At 45.8% G+C, this 15,899-nt stretch overlaps 1 protein-coding gene across 1 annotated transcript in view; it reads right to left on the bottom strand.

The window, feature by feature from the left end:
• Positions 1–9,673: 9,673 nt before the first annotated feature.
• Positions 9,674–15,899, bottom strand: part of mtss1lb (MTSS I-BAR domain containing 2b) — a 239,448-nt gene continuing 233,222 nt past the window's right edge. Inside the window, 1 exon segment of the mRNA XM_084309215.1 lies at positions 9,674–12,433. Coding sequence (XP_084165341.1) covers positions 11,616–12,433 — 818 coding nt within the window. The 3' untranslated portion in view covers positions 9,674–11,615.

Here is a 15,899-nt window from a genome sequence, read left to right as displayed (position 1 = left end):
GAGGGATAATGGAGGTACTATCCAAGGAGGGGTCCGGGAGGGGGGGGGGTTCGAGCTGGAGCATATGTGTGTAGGGTTTTAGAAAATAGGTATTAGGGGTATATCCTGTATAAGGCATTTGTATAATTGTTAATTTCGTTGGATATACACTGTATACGGTAAAATATTATTATACTTTTTTTTTGTCTGGTTTCTGTACTTGCATGTAATTTTAGCCACCTTGACTGTTAGTTTCATTATGCATTGTGTGTTGAGTACTGACTTTTAATAATTTCTGTTTTGCAATAATAATATAAAAAAAAAAAAAAAAAAGGCTCTTTCATTTTCTGGTTTGGGAGAACACATTATTACATTTTTGCCTGCTACTTTCCAACAGTATGATATGTCAAGATACGTGCTAGTCCTCATCCAATTAGCTAGTCCTTCTCGCAACTCTTTATGCGATCTGTAAACATGTTTAAAATGCATGTGAAAAATCCATCCTCCCTACAGAGAACAGACGCAGAGACAGTATGTCATGCTGATGCTGTGTTTCAGTCTGTTAGCTATTCACAAGCTACTCAGGCTTCCACGTAGTCAACCATGTAATTATCCATCCGTGATCTGAATTCACACAACTTATGATCTCTTTGTCTCAGGGTTAAGATCCTCTTTTCTTCCGGAATTAATTAAATACTAGCTTAGCTAACAAGAAATGACAGCATGACAGTAGCGTCCGGATTGCGAACACAAACAAACAGCAGGCCGCGCACGTGAGGCCGACGTGTGGTCAACGGGTGGAATCCTGAGTGACTTAATTAATTGAAGCTGTGATTCATTAATAACAGCGTTTAGAAAGCTGTTCACCTCCAGTCAGCCGTGAGGCAACATGCACTCTGTTTACAAACTGAAGCTTAATTTATACTTCTGCGGAAAACGGAGACACAGAGGCCATCCGTGGTGCTCACAGAGGCCGTAGAGAAGGCTCTCGGACGTGACGCGCACCTCCGGAAAGATGTAACTACGTGCCGAGGCACCATAGTAATTATTGGGCTTAAGAAGAACCTGGAATCTGTTTCATCATCAAAACAAAAACAAATATGTTGCAGTGGAGGCTGCCAAGTCAAATAAACAGTACCAATCCTTGAAAGATTAATAAGAGGTGGAACGAAAAATAAATATTCTAAAAAGATCATACTGCACCAATATGCTTGAAACTGTTTAGTTAGGTCATTATCCTTGTAACAACGCTAAAGACATTGAACAATGGTGGTTTTCATTTAAACTTGACAGACTTCCAAGGGTAATCTTGAAATCGGCAAGCTAGCAGCTTCCTTGTTGACTAGAAACAAGGTGATTGTCTGCGAGCCAGGCGTACTGCCATGAATGATTTGGGTGCGCAGCGAGGTGGTGCACTGAACGGATACATTTGGCTTTACTAAACTGTACGATGCCCTTAAAGGCACAGTCACCCAAAATTATACTTTTTTAAACAAGATTATTATGGTAGTTTCTATGATGCCACATAAGAGTTGTGTCTGCTAATTAATATTGCGGTCTTCTTATTTATTCAGATCTAGGCCTAGTTAGCTGGCTAGTTAGTTGGCTAGTTAGCTAACTTTGGTGTTGGTAACTATCTGTCTCTATTTCCTGTCTGTGACTAGAACGTTTGGGGAGGATTTTCTTTACATTTCATTACAGCTCAAATGGAGTGTTCAAATCAACAGATGAAGAATATGCCATGATACAGATACAAAAAAAAGTCTTCTCAGCTTTGATTCTGCTTAAGGGGAAATTAAGTTAAGCAGGAGTTTAAAGGGTTAACCTATCCTAACGAAGCACCAGAGGCCCACCGCAATAACACCTGCTATGTAACTCAATACAGGTTGAGAGGCATCAAGCAGGGCTCTCATCATCAAGTGTGGTCTGTTCCTAACCATGACATCAGCAGGGCTCTCATCATCAAGTGTGGTCTGTTCCTAACCATGACATCAGCAGGGCTCTCATCATCAAGTGTGGTCTGTTCCTAACCATGACATCAGCAGGGCTCTCATCATCAAGTGTGGTCTGTTCCTAACCATGACATCAGCAGGGCTCTCATCATCAAGTGTGGTCTGTTCCTAACCATGACATTCACAATTTTAGTTGGTTATTTTTCCTCAAGAGGCACTTTTATAATATTATAGGGGGAATTATTTCTACACTTGGCAGTTAAACCCACTGAAAAATGTCATTTTAGCATCTCTAATTCCCATAGACCTGGTGCATCTTTTCCACCTATGACAGAAATTAATAGTCTTTTCCTTTACCATAATTTTGTCCTTGTTAAAATCAAACTCCACTGCCTTATCAGAGAGAGAAATGTACATTAGAAGGCTTTGTTAACAGGACCACAGCTGGCTGCCTGTAACCACCGGTAACCACTTTCTAAAGAAAATGGCAAAATTCTATGCAGTGGTCGAGTAGGTTAAAAACAAACTGGAAAACCGTGACGTCACTGTTCCACTGAGACTCGCTTACAATATCCAGTAAAAGACACCAACTATTTCTCATACATCAACACACATCAAGCTGTTGTTTCTTCCATCATGGAGGACACGCTGGCATTCTAAATATCCTTTGAAAGGCCTTCATCATTCATGTTGTCATGGAGAGTGTTACTTCGCGCGGGGATGAGACACGAGACCAATAATCATAAGAAAAGTACGGGCCACTTCCCAAATGCCACTCAGCGCTGGGAGGCAATCACCTCACATGACGTGATCCATCTCCCAGTGGTAACAGGGAGGGCCGCTTTCAGATGTCTCCACGGCAACGCTGACCCGTCCCTCTGCTTATTATGGTAGCGTGAGGCCATGGAAATAGGATCGTGTTTTATTTATTACTCTATCTATGTATGAGACCTAGAAGTAGAGAAGAAGGCGGGGGTCACTGCCACCCCTCCCCCAATGTTCTTGCAGAAGTCGCTCGACGGCACGGGGGGGGGGGGCGAAGGGGGGAAAGCCGTTTCCACGATGACACCGATTCGTCCGTCTATCGTGATTCTACAGCGAGACTCGGTTTGAACGTTCGTCTGTTTTTCTGTTGTTTCAGTGTGTTTATCTGAGTGGCACTTTTACAACAGAAACACGCAGGTTTCTAAATCTAACGCGCCGTTATCCGAGGAGAGAGGGAAGCAAAGGAGAGAGGGAAGACATGTCGGAAGGAAAGAGTTGTTTGCCTGGTGAGGGAGGACAGTGTGTGTGTGTGCACTCACGTGTGTGCGTGCATACATGTGTGTGTGTGTGGGCGCTCAGACACACATACTAGCAGAGACACTGAACAGATGAGTGTTAACAAATTTGATCACAAAAAAAAACAGATGAGTGTTAACATACTGGTAATGTAGCACACTTACAAACACAGACCACATGTTGTTGTATCAGTGACTTGTTAATTTGACTAACATAGGAACATAGCGCTGTTGAGTTTTTCTTTCATTTCTCTCACTTGTCAGACCCCCCCCCCCATACTGTGTTATGATAGTATGCAGTAAAAAAAACGGCTGCTTTTATAATATCCTATTATATTTGACCCCCCCCCCCCCCCCATCACCATGGCAACTTTGTCAGTCGCTCACCATAATTCACCACTGCAGATTTAGATGTGTTCTCCTGCTCATCAAGTTTTAACAATTTGGGAGATTACTTCATTGGACAAGTAGTATTTGAATCACTGCTCACAGCAGTAACAAAGTAGTATGCATTGAAATGGATACCTGTGATCAATTTCCATACATTCCACATTGTTGGCACTATAAGCCCACGACAGCTTGGCCGTACAAAGATTGGCCTCAGCACTGAACTGTGATGTCATCAATGTCATCAGTAAACAACCTCATAAATACGTTGGCTTAGAGGGTTTCTGCCCCAAATCCAAACATCAAAGCTATGCAGCAGGACAGATGCTATAGATAATGTGGGGGGGGGGGGGGGGGGGGTTGGGGGGGTGTTATTGTCCTGTACTAATCACTCAGCCCTACAAACATGCACACTCATCCCGACCGCTTCCATACTCCTTAAACTGGGAATTTCCTTCATTTAGTTTAAGTGACACCAGATCAAAAGTATGTGTTTTACAAATAAAGAACAAAGCAAACATATAGTTAGATGTGGTCCTCCTTCGTAGTAGTAATACAGTGGCAATACAGCAGTAAGACAGTATAGCATCCTAGGTATATTCATGTACAACATTGTGACGCCGGCCTGTGTGCGCAAACTCAGCCGGGTGACATTTTCGGCTCCCCAAATGCATGTTGGGAGTTTGAGTAAAAAAAAAAAACACTTTCAACCCTCTCGCCCTCCCTCTCTCACACGCACGCACGCACGCACGCACGCGCGCACGCACGCACGCACACACACACACACACACACACACACACACACACACACACACACACACACACACACAGAACGTTATAACTGCATACCATTTAGTCAACATTATGAGGATATTAGCGCAGTACAGTTTTATACCACTAGGATCAGAGAAAATAATTGAAACATGGGACCGTGTGTGAGCAGCGTCCTCTCACGGGCCTAGTGATGTTGATGTACTACAGTATGTAGAAAGATTTACACAGATTCAGTGGTTCTAATACTATTTCCTTTGTGTCCCCTAAAACCAGAGGAATGCCTGCTCGTGACCCCCCCCCCCCCCAACATGGTCAATAGACAGAATGATGAACTTTGACCCCGCTCCCCCCAACATGGTCAACAGACAGAATGGTGAACTTTAACCTCCCCTCCCTCCAACATGGTAAACTGAATGGTGAGCTTTGACAACAAAGAGCGAGAGTTCTGTTTTCCCTTCCCAAGGCTAATTAGACCTGATTCATTATCGGAGACTTCATTATCGGAGACTTCAAATATTCATTGTTTTCTTTACTCGAAGAAAGCATTTAAAGTTTAAACCAAAAGTTTATAAATATGGTAATAGTTTTGCATATCTTTCCGCTTTTTTGCTCCTGGGGGTTCCCCCCCCAGGTTGACAACCACTCTACTAAACAGTATGCATACTACCTAGTACGCAGAATGAGTTTCAAGACAAACCCTCGCTTCAAGTGCGGGTTCAGAGTTCAGAGAGGAAAAAGTGTGTTTGCAGTGACGACGTTGAATAATAATAAACCCCTCCTTAAATACATCTTCATTTCCTCAAACAACCACAGGCATTTTCTATAAACAGTGCTCTATTCAAAGCAAAACAAAAATAAATAAAGTGAACAAGAGCGTGTGAAGGCATAAAGACAAAGGTTAGGTACGGTAAGGGGCAGAGGTCGTTTCAAGAGGTAAGACTACACAGCCAGATGAGTCTTACGGATATTATGATGTAACTTCAAAATCGCTCGTATAGTGAGAAATCGTCAGGCTAGTGTCTTTCTAAACGCCAATAGTTACATGTGGTAACGATTTACAGATGACGATGCATTATGCTTCATGAAGTTACAGTGTCATTTGTTAGATTCATAATGACATGAGGTGGTCATACTGTGTCCTATGCGTTTCGGTGGTAATCAGGATGACACAGTAGGTGGATACTTTTAAAAATGAAACCTGGAATGCCGTTGAACAGCGACCTCCAGGCAAAGTGCCCCCCCCCTACACTTTGTTTACATTTTGTTTTGTTTTGGTCTGACATGTGTGTGGGTGCCTTGATAGAACCTGAGGCAATAGCAACTCAACTTCGATCCACAAGTAAAAACTAAATGTAAACAAAGAGGTAGCCCACAACTACACTACTAACGTATGAATGTGTTACGATCCGTTATGTCCAGTTAATTTAAATCCTTAGTGATTATCTTTTGTTAACTGGGTAAAACGACCTCTTTAACCCCTCCCTCGGGTACACAGTGTATGAACCCACTCCCTGCTAGAGAAGTACACACATGTTGTTCACAGCAACCAATAACATGCTTAGCAAGAGGCCTTTGCCCGTGTTCAGATTTATCTGTGACCAGATTGTGTATCTGTGTCCTTCCCTGTCACTCAGGGGACAAACATAATTAGCAGGGGTCTGAGGGCATTCTAGGGCCCTTTGATAAAGGATATCAGTGTAGTGGGGCCCCCTTTGGCAGTCTGGGGCGTGATGGTCTCGGGGCCCTGGGGCCTTTGCCCGGTAACGTCATGCCGGCCGTTAATCCAGGCATGGGTTTATCAGGCTTATTTCAAAGTGTTTTAAATCTTTGATCACATTGGACGCCTTTTTCTTGCGCTCAAACGCGTGGCAGTGTACATAGAGAATTGAAAGTGCACAGGGCACAAGGAGCGATACCACTGATTACCATTGCTTCCTCAGCTGACATTACCATTGAAAACCATTGAAAACCATAGAGAAAAGGCACTGCCGCATTCAAAAAGGCGTCCAACGTGATCACAAGTCACTACGCTACACTACTCACTACGCCGCCAGATCATCTCTGATGTTTTCAAGAAACGCTACTTGTTTCATGATACTGTGACTCTTGTCAAGACATTTGGAAGAAATGACGACTGTGATAAATAAAACAAATAAAACCCCTTGCTAAGTTCGTCTTTCGTTGCTGTGTTGTTGCGTTTGATGACGATCTCGATAGCCGTACAGCACAACGGTCAAAACAACACACTCTCCCCCCACTCACATGTCCCATATCCATCATGTTTCACTGTGTGCTACGTTGTGTTACGAGTTAAGTTACAAGTAATTTTTTTCTTTTTTGACTTTTTACATGAATGAAAAGTAAGACTAGAAAATAAGTGAGTCATAAACGGTACCGCAAAACAAAAATATGGCAAACAGAATACTCTGCGTGTTATTCTACATTTTCCTACTAGCCGTTAACTGAGTCCTGTGTGTGTTTGTCTGCTTCTCTTCACAAGTACAGTACATTATATCATATCTTATGAACAGGCAGTGAAATGCTCTCATTACCGCTCCCTCTCTGTCTCCCTCCCTAATAACATTAAGTTAAATACCCAACCAGCGAGCCCATAAAACCCACCTCACCCTTTATCCCCTTCCTAAAGTCCATAAATAGCCTTTTCACACAACAACACCCAGAGTCTAAGCCACACGGAGCCGCAGGTGGGGGGGGGGGGGGGGGGGGGGGGTACTTTTCAAAAAGGTAATCCGTGACATATCATAGAACACCTGTACTTCAAATTCAAGTCGCCGACTGTAATCGACAAGGAATCCCGACGCTCGGATCTCATAGACTGGATTGCAGTTACGGGTCGATGTAATCCGTTACTCTGTGACACTCCTGAGTTGTGCTGAACTAAACCGAGCCGCGTTTGAGACATATGCCTTCCGTCACACGGTGGTAGCCAAGGTAGAAGTCCCCCCATCGTGCGTACTGTATGTCCTCCGTCCTACAGCGGAGTCTGTTCTCCAGTCTGTTCTCCGTTATGTAGTTGAACCAGAACTGGTCTCTTTTAACACAAAACAAAATAAATTTTTAAACAACTGGTCGTCTCGTGCCCTCTGGCAGCTTCTCCCCTGTGCCTTCTGACAGCTGAGAAATTCACTGAAATAGAATTTTCTAAACAGTCTCCGTCGGGGGTGGAGGAACATGGCAGAGACGGCGCATCAAGGACGACGGTTACAGTCGCACCAGGATACATTAACAAGCGCGTCTCGCCGCAGCTGGATCACATCGTGCTTGCAGTGTGATCTGCTCTGATCTTATCTGATCCGCTGGAGATCACAAGCCACACGGGGCATATTAAAACAGCTAAATAATTGCTGCAGGCTCATTTGTGAGTGCAGACATTTCCATCTACTATGCAATAGGCATACAAGCCAGATGTAAAGAGACAGATTTCAATACACCCCATCGTCAGGCCAAGTGGGGAAACACACCGAACATCAGCTCTTTAAAATCAGTATGTCCTGTACTAGTGTTAAGTATCTTGGAATAGGAGAGCTGATTCGAGACCGGTTTAACTAGCGATATTGTACGGTCATGTGACCCGACCACTGCTCCTAGATCAGCACTAAAGGGGACCTGTACAGTGGCCACCTGCAACTTTCCCGTCTCAGTCCTTCTGGAAGAGTAGTTGACTAGATACGATCTGAACCAGCAGACTGCACTTCACCTACCAATGCATCCTCTATGCTGCTCTCCTGCTCCCCCTGCCACCCCTGTAGACTCTCAACCACGTTGAGCAAAGTTCAGACAAGCCTCCTCTCCACAGCTCTCTACATGGCCAGTGGAGCCCTCGCTTGAGAAAGAGATGTGTTGAAATGACGCAGGTTGACTAGTCCCTTGAAATCATATAGAATTCAGCTATATTGTATATTTTTAAGGCCCATACTCGTAAGCTACCTCCTTATACTACATCATTATTGGAATGGAATTTTGGAACCTATGGAACCCGTTCTAGTGACTGGCTGGTCCTTAAGGTCCCCAGAGTTGGAACAGGCTAATTATGCATTTCGTTATGATGCCCCTCTAGCTCATGGAATGAACTCCAACTGTCCTTAAAGCTTGAGATTCTCCCCCCTGTTGCAGAGTTTAAGACCTTGATCTACAACCTTTGTCAATCAAGTTGTATGTGTTTTAATTGATTTGTTATCCTTGCTCTTTGCCTCGTCTTGATGTCACTTTGTTATGATTTTATATGCTGTGTGATTTTATATGCTTTTATTTTTGCTTAACTTTTAGCTTGAGTATGTACACTCAAAAGTGACTGTAAATGAGGGAAACCTCAGTTGCCTTTCGAGACAACGCAACTGACGTTACTACAACACATATCTTTGTCTTGGCGTACACAGGGCTCCGGGGATGTGACGATACAATCCAAATATTTTTTGATGCAGTACATTCATCATCATCATCATCATCATCATCATCATCATCATCATCATCATCATCATCATCATCATCATTTGTTTTCTAATTGAATGGAATCGCATTGTATCGTAGCATCATTTGTGATATCGACGGACATTTTATCTCTGCCTTAAAGGGGCACTTCATAAAAAAAACAATGCCGATTTATTTTGCACATAATCTCACACACGTCCAAAAACTGTAAACAGTTTTGCACACGTTCATTTAGTTTGACAGTTATTGAGAGTAAATTAGTTTGAATATATCCACCACTGATGTCATTGGGGACATTGAATCCTTGTGTTGTGTTAATTACAGCTCCGTGAAATGATAAGGTAGCAGTCCCTATAAGACAAGGTATTACTATGTTTTCATCTGCATAATTTCATGGAGCTGTAATTAACACAACACAAGGATTCAGTGTCCCCGATGACATCATCATCATCATCATCCTCTTCGTTTTACGTCCCTATTTTCCAACTACAGTGAGGTTGGACGGGGGGTGGCCATATTCAAACTCATTTACTTTGAGTTTTAGTTACTACGTGTGAAAGCTTGGGGCCAGCTTAGAAACAGACGCATCATTGTCTAATACGTGACTGCTCGGTCCGCTGTTCCTTTGTTCCACTGTGTGTGTGTGTGTGTGTGTGTGCATGCATGTGTGTATTTTCGTGTTCAACGTTAAATTATTGTGCAACCTTATGCACTGTACTTAATGTTTTTAATAAGTTGCAAATTACAGCAAATTACTTTCTTTATTGCAATATGTTTTGCCCCCCTCCGGACCACCCCCTAGTTGCCCCCCTCCGGACCAACCCCTAGTTGCCCCCCTCCGGACCAACCCCTAGTTGCGTTTCAGCGCTATCTTGTTTGAAAATCCTGGGGAAAGACCTGAATCAGCATTGTGTTTTCAGTGAAGCGCCCCCTTTAGGAACACGGTTGTATCACGGTAAAAGCCCCGAGGATAACGACCGTCCTGCCGACCAGCTGTTCTACGGGATGCACTGTAAAGAGCTACTTCCTGACTCCCCTCTCGCCTCACAAACTGTTCCATCACCTTATTCACTTCCTCTCTCTCCCTCGTCATTCTCCTTCCACTAACTGCTTTCAATGATGTATTATTCTACAATGACAACCTCTCTCTTTTTCTCTCTATCACCATCCTTCTCTCTTTGTCTCTCTCTCTCTCTGTCTCTCTCTCTCACTTCCTCTCTCTCACAAAATGATGCCAACGCTGACATCTAGTGTCCGCACCAGGTGCTAACAACCAAAGCCTGTGAGTCGTCTGAACCCCAACGATAACGTGGTCCCAAGAGAGAAAGAGAGGGAGAGAAGGAGAGGGAGAGAGAAAAGGAGGGAGAGAGAGAGAGAGAAGGAGATTAAGATTAATCCACAGGTTCAGTGTAATTAAGCGTTCCCGATGAGCGCCTGAATGTTATGAAGATCAAAGCTAAACCTAAAAATAAAGATAAGGGCCTCATTCTAACCTTAACAAAAAATCATAAAATAAAACACATTTATTGCTCCATTTTCTTATTAACATTTTCTCTCTGGTTTCTAGAAAATATATATATGCCTGGATAACTTTTTTTTTGTAACTTCCAATACAGTGGTAACAAGGAAATGACATCACAATAAAAACAGAAAATACAAGGTACAGCATACGGGAGAAAAGCCCTGCCCTCATTGGATTAACCAGCTGTCCTGCAGCAGAGCTCTGGCCCGCCCCTCACACACACACACACACACACGCGCACACACACACACACAATAACGTGTGCATGCACGCATACCCGGATATATGCACGTGCACACACACGAACACACATGCACGCGCCCACGTATTTACAAGACAGACAGGACGAGGGGGAGGGGGTACTAGCATGGTTCAATACCAACACTTTTTGTTTTGTTTGTGTACATGACAGTGACCCAGAGAGACGCGGCAGCATCTCCCTGTGTGTTAGTTCCCCACGCTAATACCAAGGCTTCCGTTCAACAGGCTCTCCGTCGACACCGCGGGCGGCTCGCAGGTTCAAATCCCAGCCGCTTGGGGTCACGCGTGTCCATCCTCATCCGCCCCTCCCTCCAATTGTCTGTCCATTCCTTCGTTCCACCCATCCATCCATCTGTTCATCCATCCATCCATCTGTTCATCCATCCAACCATCCATTCCTTCGACTTGGTTAGGAGGCGGAGTGGAGAAGGGGCGGGTGGGGCGGGGAGTAAATTGGCAAACAGAACCAGTCTCTATATATATATCTCTCTCTCGCTCACTCTCTCCCTATCTCTCTCTCTCTCTCTTTCTTTCTTTCTTTCTTTCTCTCTATCCGTCTGTTCCATGAGTCTCTCCATCCCTGGGTGATTTAGAAGACAAACATGCGTCCAACACACGCTAGAGTTATAGTGGCCAGCTAGAAGCCTGTCAATATTCAGTATTTTACTTTTAATCATCAGCATGAATCACCATTATTACTGTTATTCATTATTATTATTATTATTATTATTATTATTATTATTATTATTATTATTATTATTATTATTATTATTATTATTATTATTATTATTATTATTATTATTATTATCATCATCATTATTTTTTATTATATATCATTTACTCTAACGACGTCTTTAAATGTCTTCTTTTCTCTTTTTTTTCATTCATCTTTTGTTATAGTATATATTTCTCTACAGGGTTTAGTCTGTGTGCATGTACTGGGTGGCCGGCTGAACTGACGACGCACTCCCTATTGGCCGACGCACTTCCTCCTTCCCGCCTCTCCTCCAATCACAAGATGCGCGGTGCTGAGCGGTCGTTAGAGACAGTCTTGCGGAGGCGGACGCCTCTCCTGATGGTCATCAGCATGTCTCCGGATCCCTCCGCCCCGTCCGGGCCCGTCTGAGCGCCGGAGGCCGCCTGGCCCGCAGCTGGGTCATCGGGGAGGGCGGGGAAAGGGAACTGCCCCTCCCCCAGGGCGTGCGCGCTGGCCACCAGTTCTCCGATCTTCTCCACCAGGCTGTGGCGATTGGCCGCGATCATCTGATCCTCCTCGGACCCGCCCCCTGATCCCATTCCCATGGCGGCACTTCCTCCGTGTTGCGTGTACACCTCCAGCCCTGATGCCCAGGCGGTGTTGGGCAGGCTGAGGCGCTTGGGAGACGCCTTGACATAATCGAGCGCTCCCTGCGTGCCGTCGACCCCCGCGAAGAACATGCACTCCTCGCTGCCCACGCGCACGGGCATGCCGCCAGCGCACCCGGCGTCCCCCCCGGGTGAGTGCGTGCCACCCGGCACCGTGGGGGTCTTGACGGGCACGATGGGCGGGCGTATCGGGATAGGACCCGCGCTAGACAGCGTGCGCCGCACGCCCGGCTTGGTGGAGGGGGTCCGGCGGATGGTGGCGGTGCCGGGGGTCCCCGCTCCCCCTGCGTGACCCGCCCCGGTGGGCAGGCCGGCCGTGCTGGCGGGCCTCTTGGTCTGGATCATGCGGCGGTAGTTCTGGGCGATGTTGGAGTGCCGGGGGATGGTGGAGGACTTGTCGAAGTCCGCCTGGCCGTCCGGACCCTCGGCGTCGCCGTTCACCGAGTAGCAGTCGTAGTCAGAACCTAAGGAGGGAGGGAGGGAGATGATGGAGCGAGAGCGGGAGGAAGAAGAGGAGGAGGAGCAGGATGGAGAAGAAAAGGAGGAGGAGCGGGGGTGACGAGGGATATGAGAGGAGAAGGGAGAGGGAGAGAGAGGAAAGAGTAATGTAATATTGTCCGCGTGTCTGTCTGTCTGCTGGCTTGTCCGCCTGCCTGTCTGTCTGTCTGTCTGTCTGTCTGTCTGTCTGTCTGCCTGTCTATATGTATGTCTGTCTGTCTGCTGGCTTGTCCGCCTCTCTGTCTGTCTGTCTGTCTGTCTGTCTGTCTGTCTGTTTGTCTGTCTGTCTGTCTATATGTATGTCTGTCTGTCTATATATCTGTCTGTCTGCCTGTCTGTCTATATGTATGTCTGTCTGTCTATATATCTGTCTGCCTGTCTGTCTGTCTGCCTGCCTGCCTGTCTGCCTGTCTGTATTATGTCTGTCTGTCTGTCTGTCTGTCTGCCTGCCTGTCTGTCTGCCTCACCCTGTGATGGTATGGTGTCTTCAGAGCAGGAGGGTGTGGTGGTCTGGGTGCTGTAGCCACTAGAGTACTGTCTGTCTGCCTGCCTGTCTGTCTGCCTCACCCTGTGATGGTATGGTGTCTTCAGAGCAGGAGGGTGTGGTGGTCTGGGTGCTGTAGCCACTAGAGTACTGTCTGTCTGCCTGTCTGTCTGTCTGTCTGCCTGTCTGCCTGCCTGTCTGTCTGCCTGTCTATATGTATGTCTGTCTGTCTGTCTATATGTCTGTCTGTCTGTCTGTTTGACTGTCTGTCTGTATGTATGTCTGTCCGCCTGCCTGTCTGTCTGTCTGCCTGTTTGTTTGTCTGTCTGTATGTCTGCCTGTCTTGTCTGTCTGCCTGTTTGCCTGTCTGTCTGTGTGCCTGAATACCTGCCTGCCTGTCTGCCTGTCTGTCTGTCTATGTATGTATGTCTGTCTGGCTGCCTGTCTGTCTGTTTGACTGTCTGTCTATATATCTGTCTGTCTGTCTGCCTGTCTGTCTTATGTCTGTATGTCTGCCTGTCTGTCTTATGTCTGTCTGTCTGACTGTCTGTCTATATGTATGTCTGTCTGTCTGCTGGCTTGTCTGCCTGCCTGTCTGTCTGTCTGTTTGCCTGTCTATCTGTGTGCCTGAATACCTGCCTGCCTGTCTGTCTGTCTGTCTATCTGATGTCTGTCTGTCTGTTTGCCTGTCTGTCTGTCGATATGTCTGTCTGTCTGCCTGTCTATATGTATGTCTGCCTGCCTGCCTGTCTTATGTCTGTCTGTCTTATGTCTGTCTGTCTGCCTGCCTGTCTGTCTGTCTGTCTGCCTGCCTGTCTTATGTCTGTCTGTCTTATGTCTGTCTGTCTGCCTGTCTGCAAGGATGTCTGTATGTCTGCCTGTCTGTCTTATGTCTGTCTGTCTGCTGTCTGTATGTCTATATGTCTGCCTGTCTGTCTTATGTCTGTCTGTCTGCTGTCTGTCTGTTCATATGTCTGTCTGTCTGTCTGCCTGTCTATATGTCTGTCTATATGTCTGTCTGTCTGTCTGCTGGCTTGTCCGCCTGCCTGTATGTCTGTCTGCCTGTCTGTCTATATGTCTGTCTGTCTGTCTGTTTGACTGTCTGTCTGTATGTCTGTCTGCCTGTTTGTCTGCAAGGATGTCTGTCTTATGACTGTCTGTCTGTCTATATGTCTGTCTGTCTGCCTGTCTGTCTGTTTGACTTGTCTGTCTGCCTGTCTATATGTATGTCTGTCTGTCTATATGTCTGTCTGTCTATATGTCTGTCTGTCTGTCTTTATGTATGTCTGTCTGTCTGCCTGTCTGTCTGTTTGACTTGTCTGTCTGCCTGTCTATATGTATGTCTGTCTGTCTATATGTCTGTCTTTATGTATGTCTGTCTGTCTGCCTGCTTGTCTGCAAGGATGTCTGTCTTATATCTGTCTGTCTGTCTGTCTGTCTGTCTGCCTGTCTGCAAGGATGTCTGTATTATGTCTGTCTTATGTCTGTCTGTCTGTCTATATGTCTGTCTGTCTGCTGGCTTGTCCGCCTGACTGTCTGTCTGTATGTCTGCCTGTCTGTCTGTCTGTCTGCCTGCCAGTTTGCCTGTCTGTCTGTCTGAATACCTGCCTGCATGTCTGTCTGTCTGCCTTTCTGTCTGTCTGCCTGTCTATATGTCTGTCTGTCTATATGTCTGTCTGTATGTCTGCCTGTCTGTCTGTCTGTCTATCTGATGTATGTCTGTCTGTTTGCCTGTATGTCTGCCTGTCTATATGTCTGTCTGTCTGTCTATTTGTCTGTCTGTCTGTCTGTCTGCAAGGATGTCTGTCTTATGTCTGTCTGTCTGTCTGTTTGCCTGTCTGTCTATATGTCTGTCTGCCTGCCTGTCTGTCTGCCTGTCTATATGTATGTCTGTCTGTCTATATATCTGTCTGTCTGTCTGTCTGCCTGTATATATGTCTGTCTGTCTGCCTGCCTGCTTGCCTGTCTGTCTGTGCCTGAATACATGCCTGCCTGTTTGTCTGTCTATCTGATGTCTGTCTGTCTGCCTGTCTATATGTCTGTCTGTCTATATGTCTGTCTGCCTGTCTGTCTGCCTGTCTATATGTATGTCTGTCTGTCTGTCTGCTGGCTTGTCCGCCTGTCTGTCTGTCTGTATGTGTGCCTGAATAACTGCTTGCCTGTCTGCCTGTCTGTCTGTTTGCCTGTCTGTCTGTCTATATGTCTGTCTGTCTGCCTGTCTGTTTGTTTGACTGTCTGTCTTTATGTATGTCTGTCTGTCTATATGTCTGTCTGTCTGCTGGCTTGTCCGCCTGACTGTCTGTCTGTATGCCTGTCTGTCTGTCTGTCTGCCTGCCAGTTTGCCTGTCTGTCTGTGTGCCTGAATACCTGCCTGCATGTCTGTCTATCTGATGTATGTCTGTCTGCCTTTCTGTCTGTTTGCCTGTCTGTCTGCCTGTCTATATGTCTGTCTGTCTGTCTATATGTCTGTCTGCCTGTCTGTCTGTCTATATGTCTGTCTGCCTGTCTGTCTGCCTGTCTATATGTCTGTCTGTCTGTCTATATGTCTGTCTGCCTGTCTGTCTGCCTGTCTATATGTCTGTCTGTCTGCCTGTCTGCAAGAATGTCTGGCTTATGTCTGTCTGTCTGTCTGTTTCTCTGTCTGTCTGTCTGTCTGTCTGTCTTTATGTCTGTCTGTCTGTCTATGTCTGTCTGTCTGCCTGTTTGACTGTCTGTCTATATGTCTGTCTGTCTGCCTGTTTGACTGTCTGTCTGTCTGTCTTTATGTCTGTCTGTCTGTTTGACTGTCTGTCTGTCTGTCTTTATGTCTGTCTGTCTGTTTGACTGTCTGTCTGTCTGTCTGTCTTTATGTCTGCCTGCCTGTCTGCAAGGATGTCTGTATTATGTCTGTCTGTCTGCTGGCTTGTCCGCCTGACAGTGTCTGTCTGTTTGTCTGTCTGTCTGCCTGT

Source organism: Notolepis coatsorum (assembly GCF_963971535.1).
Source record: "Notolepis coatsorum genome assembly, chromosome: 2".
Classification (NCBI taxonomy): Eukaryota; Metazoa; Chordata; class Actinopteri; order Aulopiformes; family Paralepididae; genus Notolepis; species Notolepis coatsorum.
Note: the sequence above shows the minus strand (reverse complement) of the source record. Positions and strands in the feature narration are given on the sequence as shown.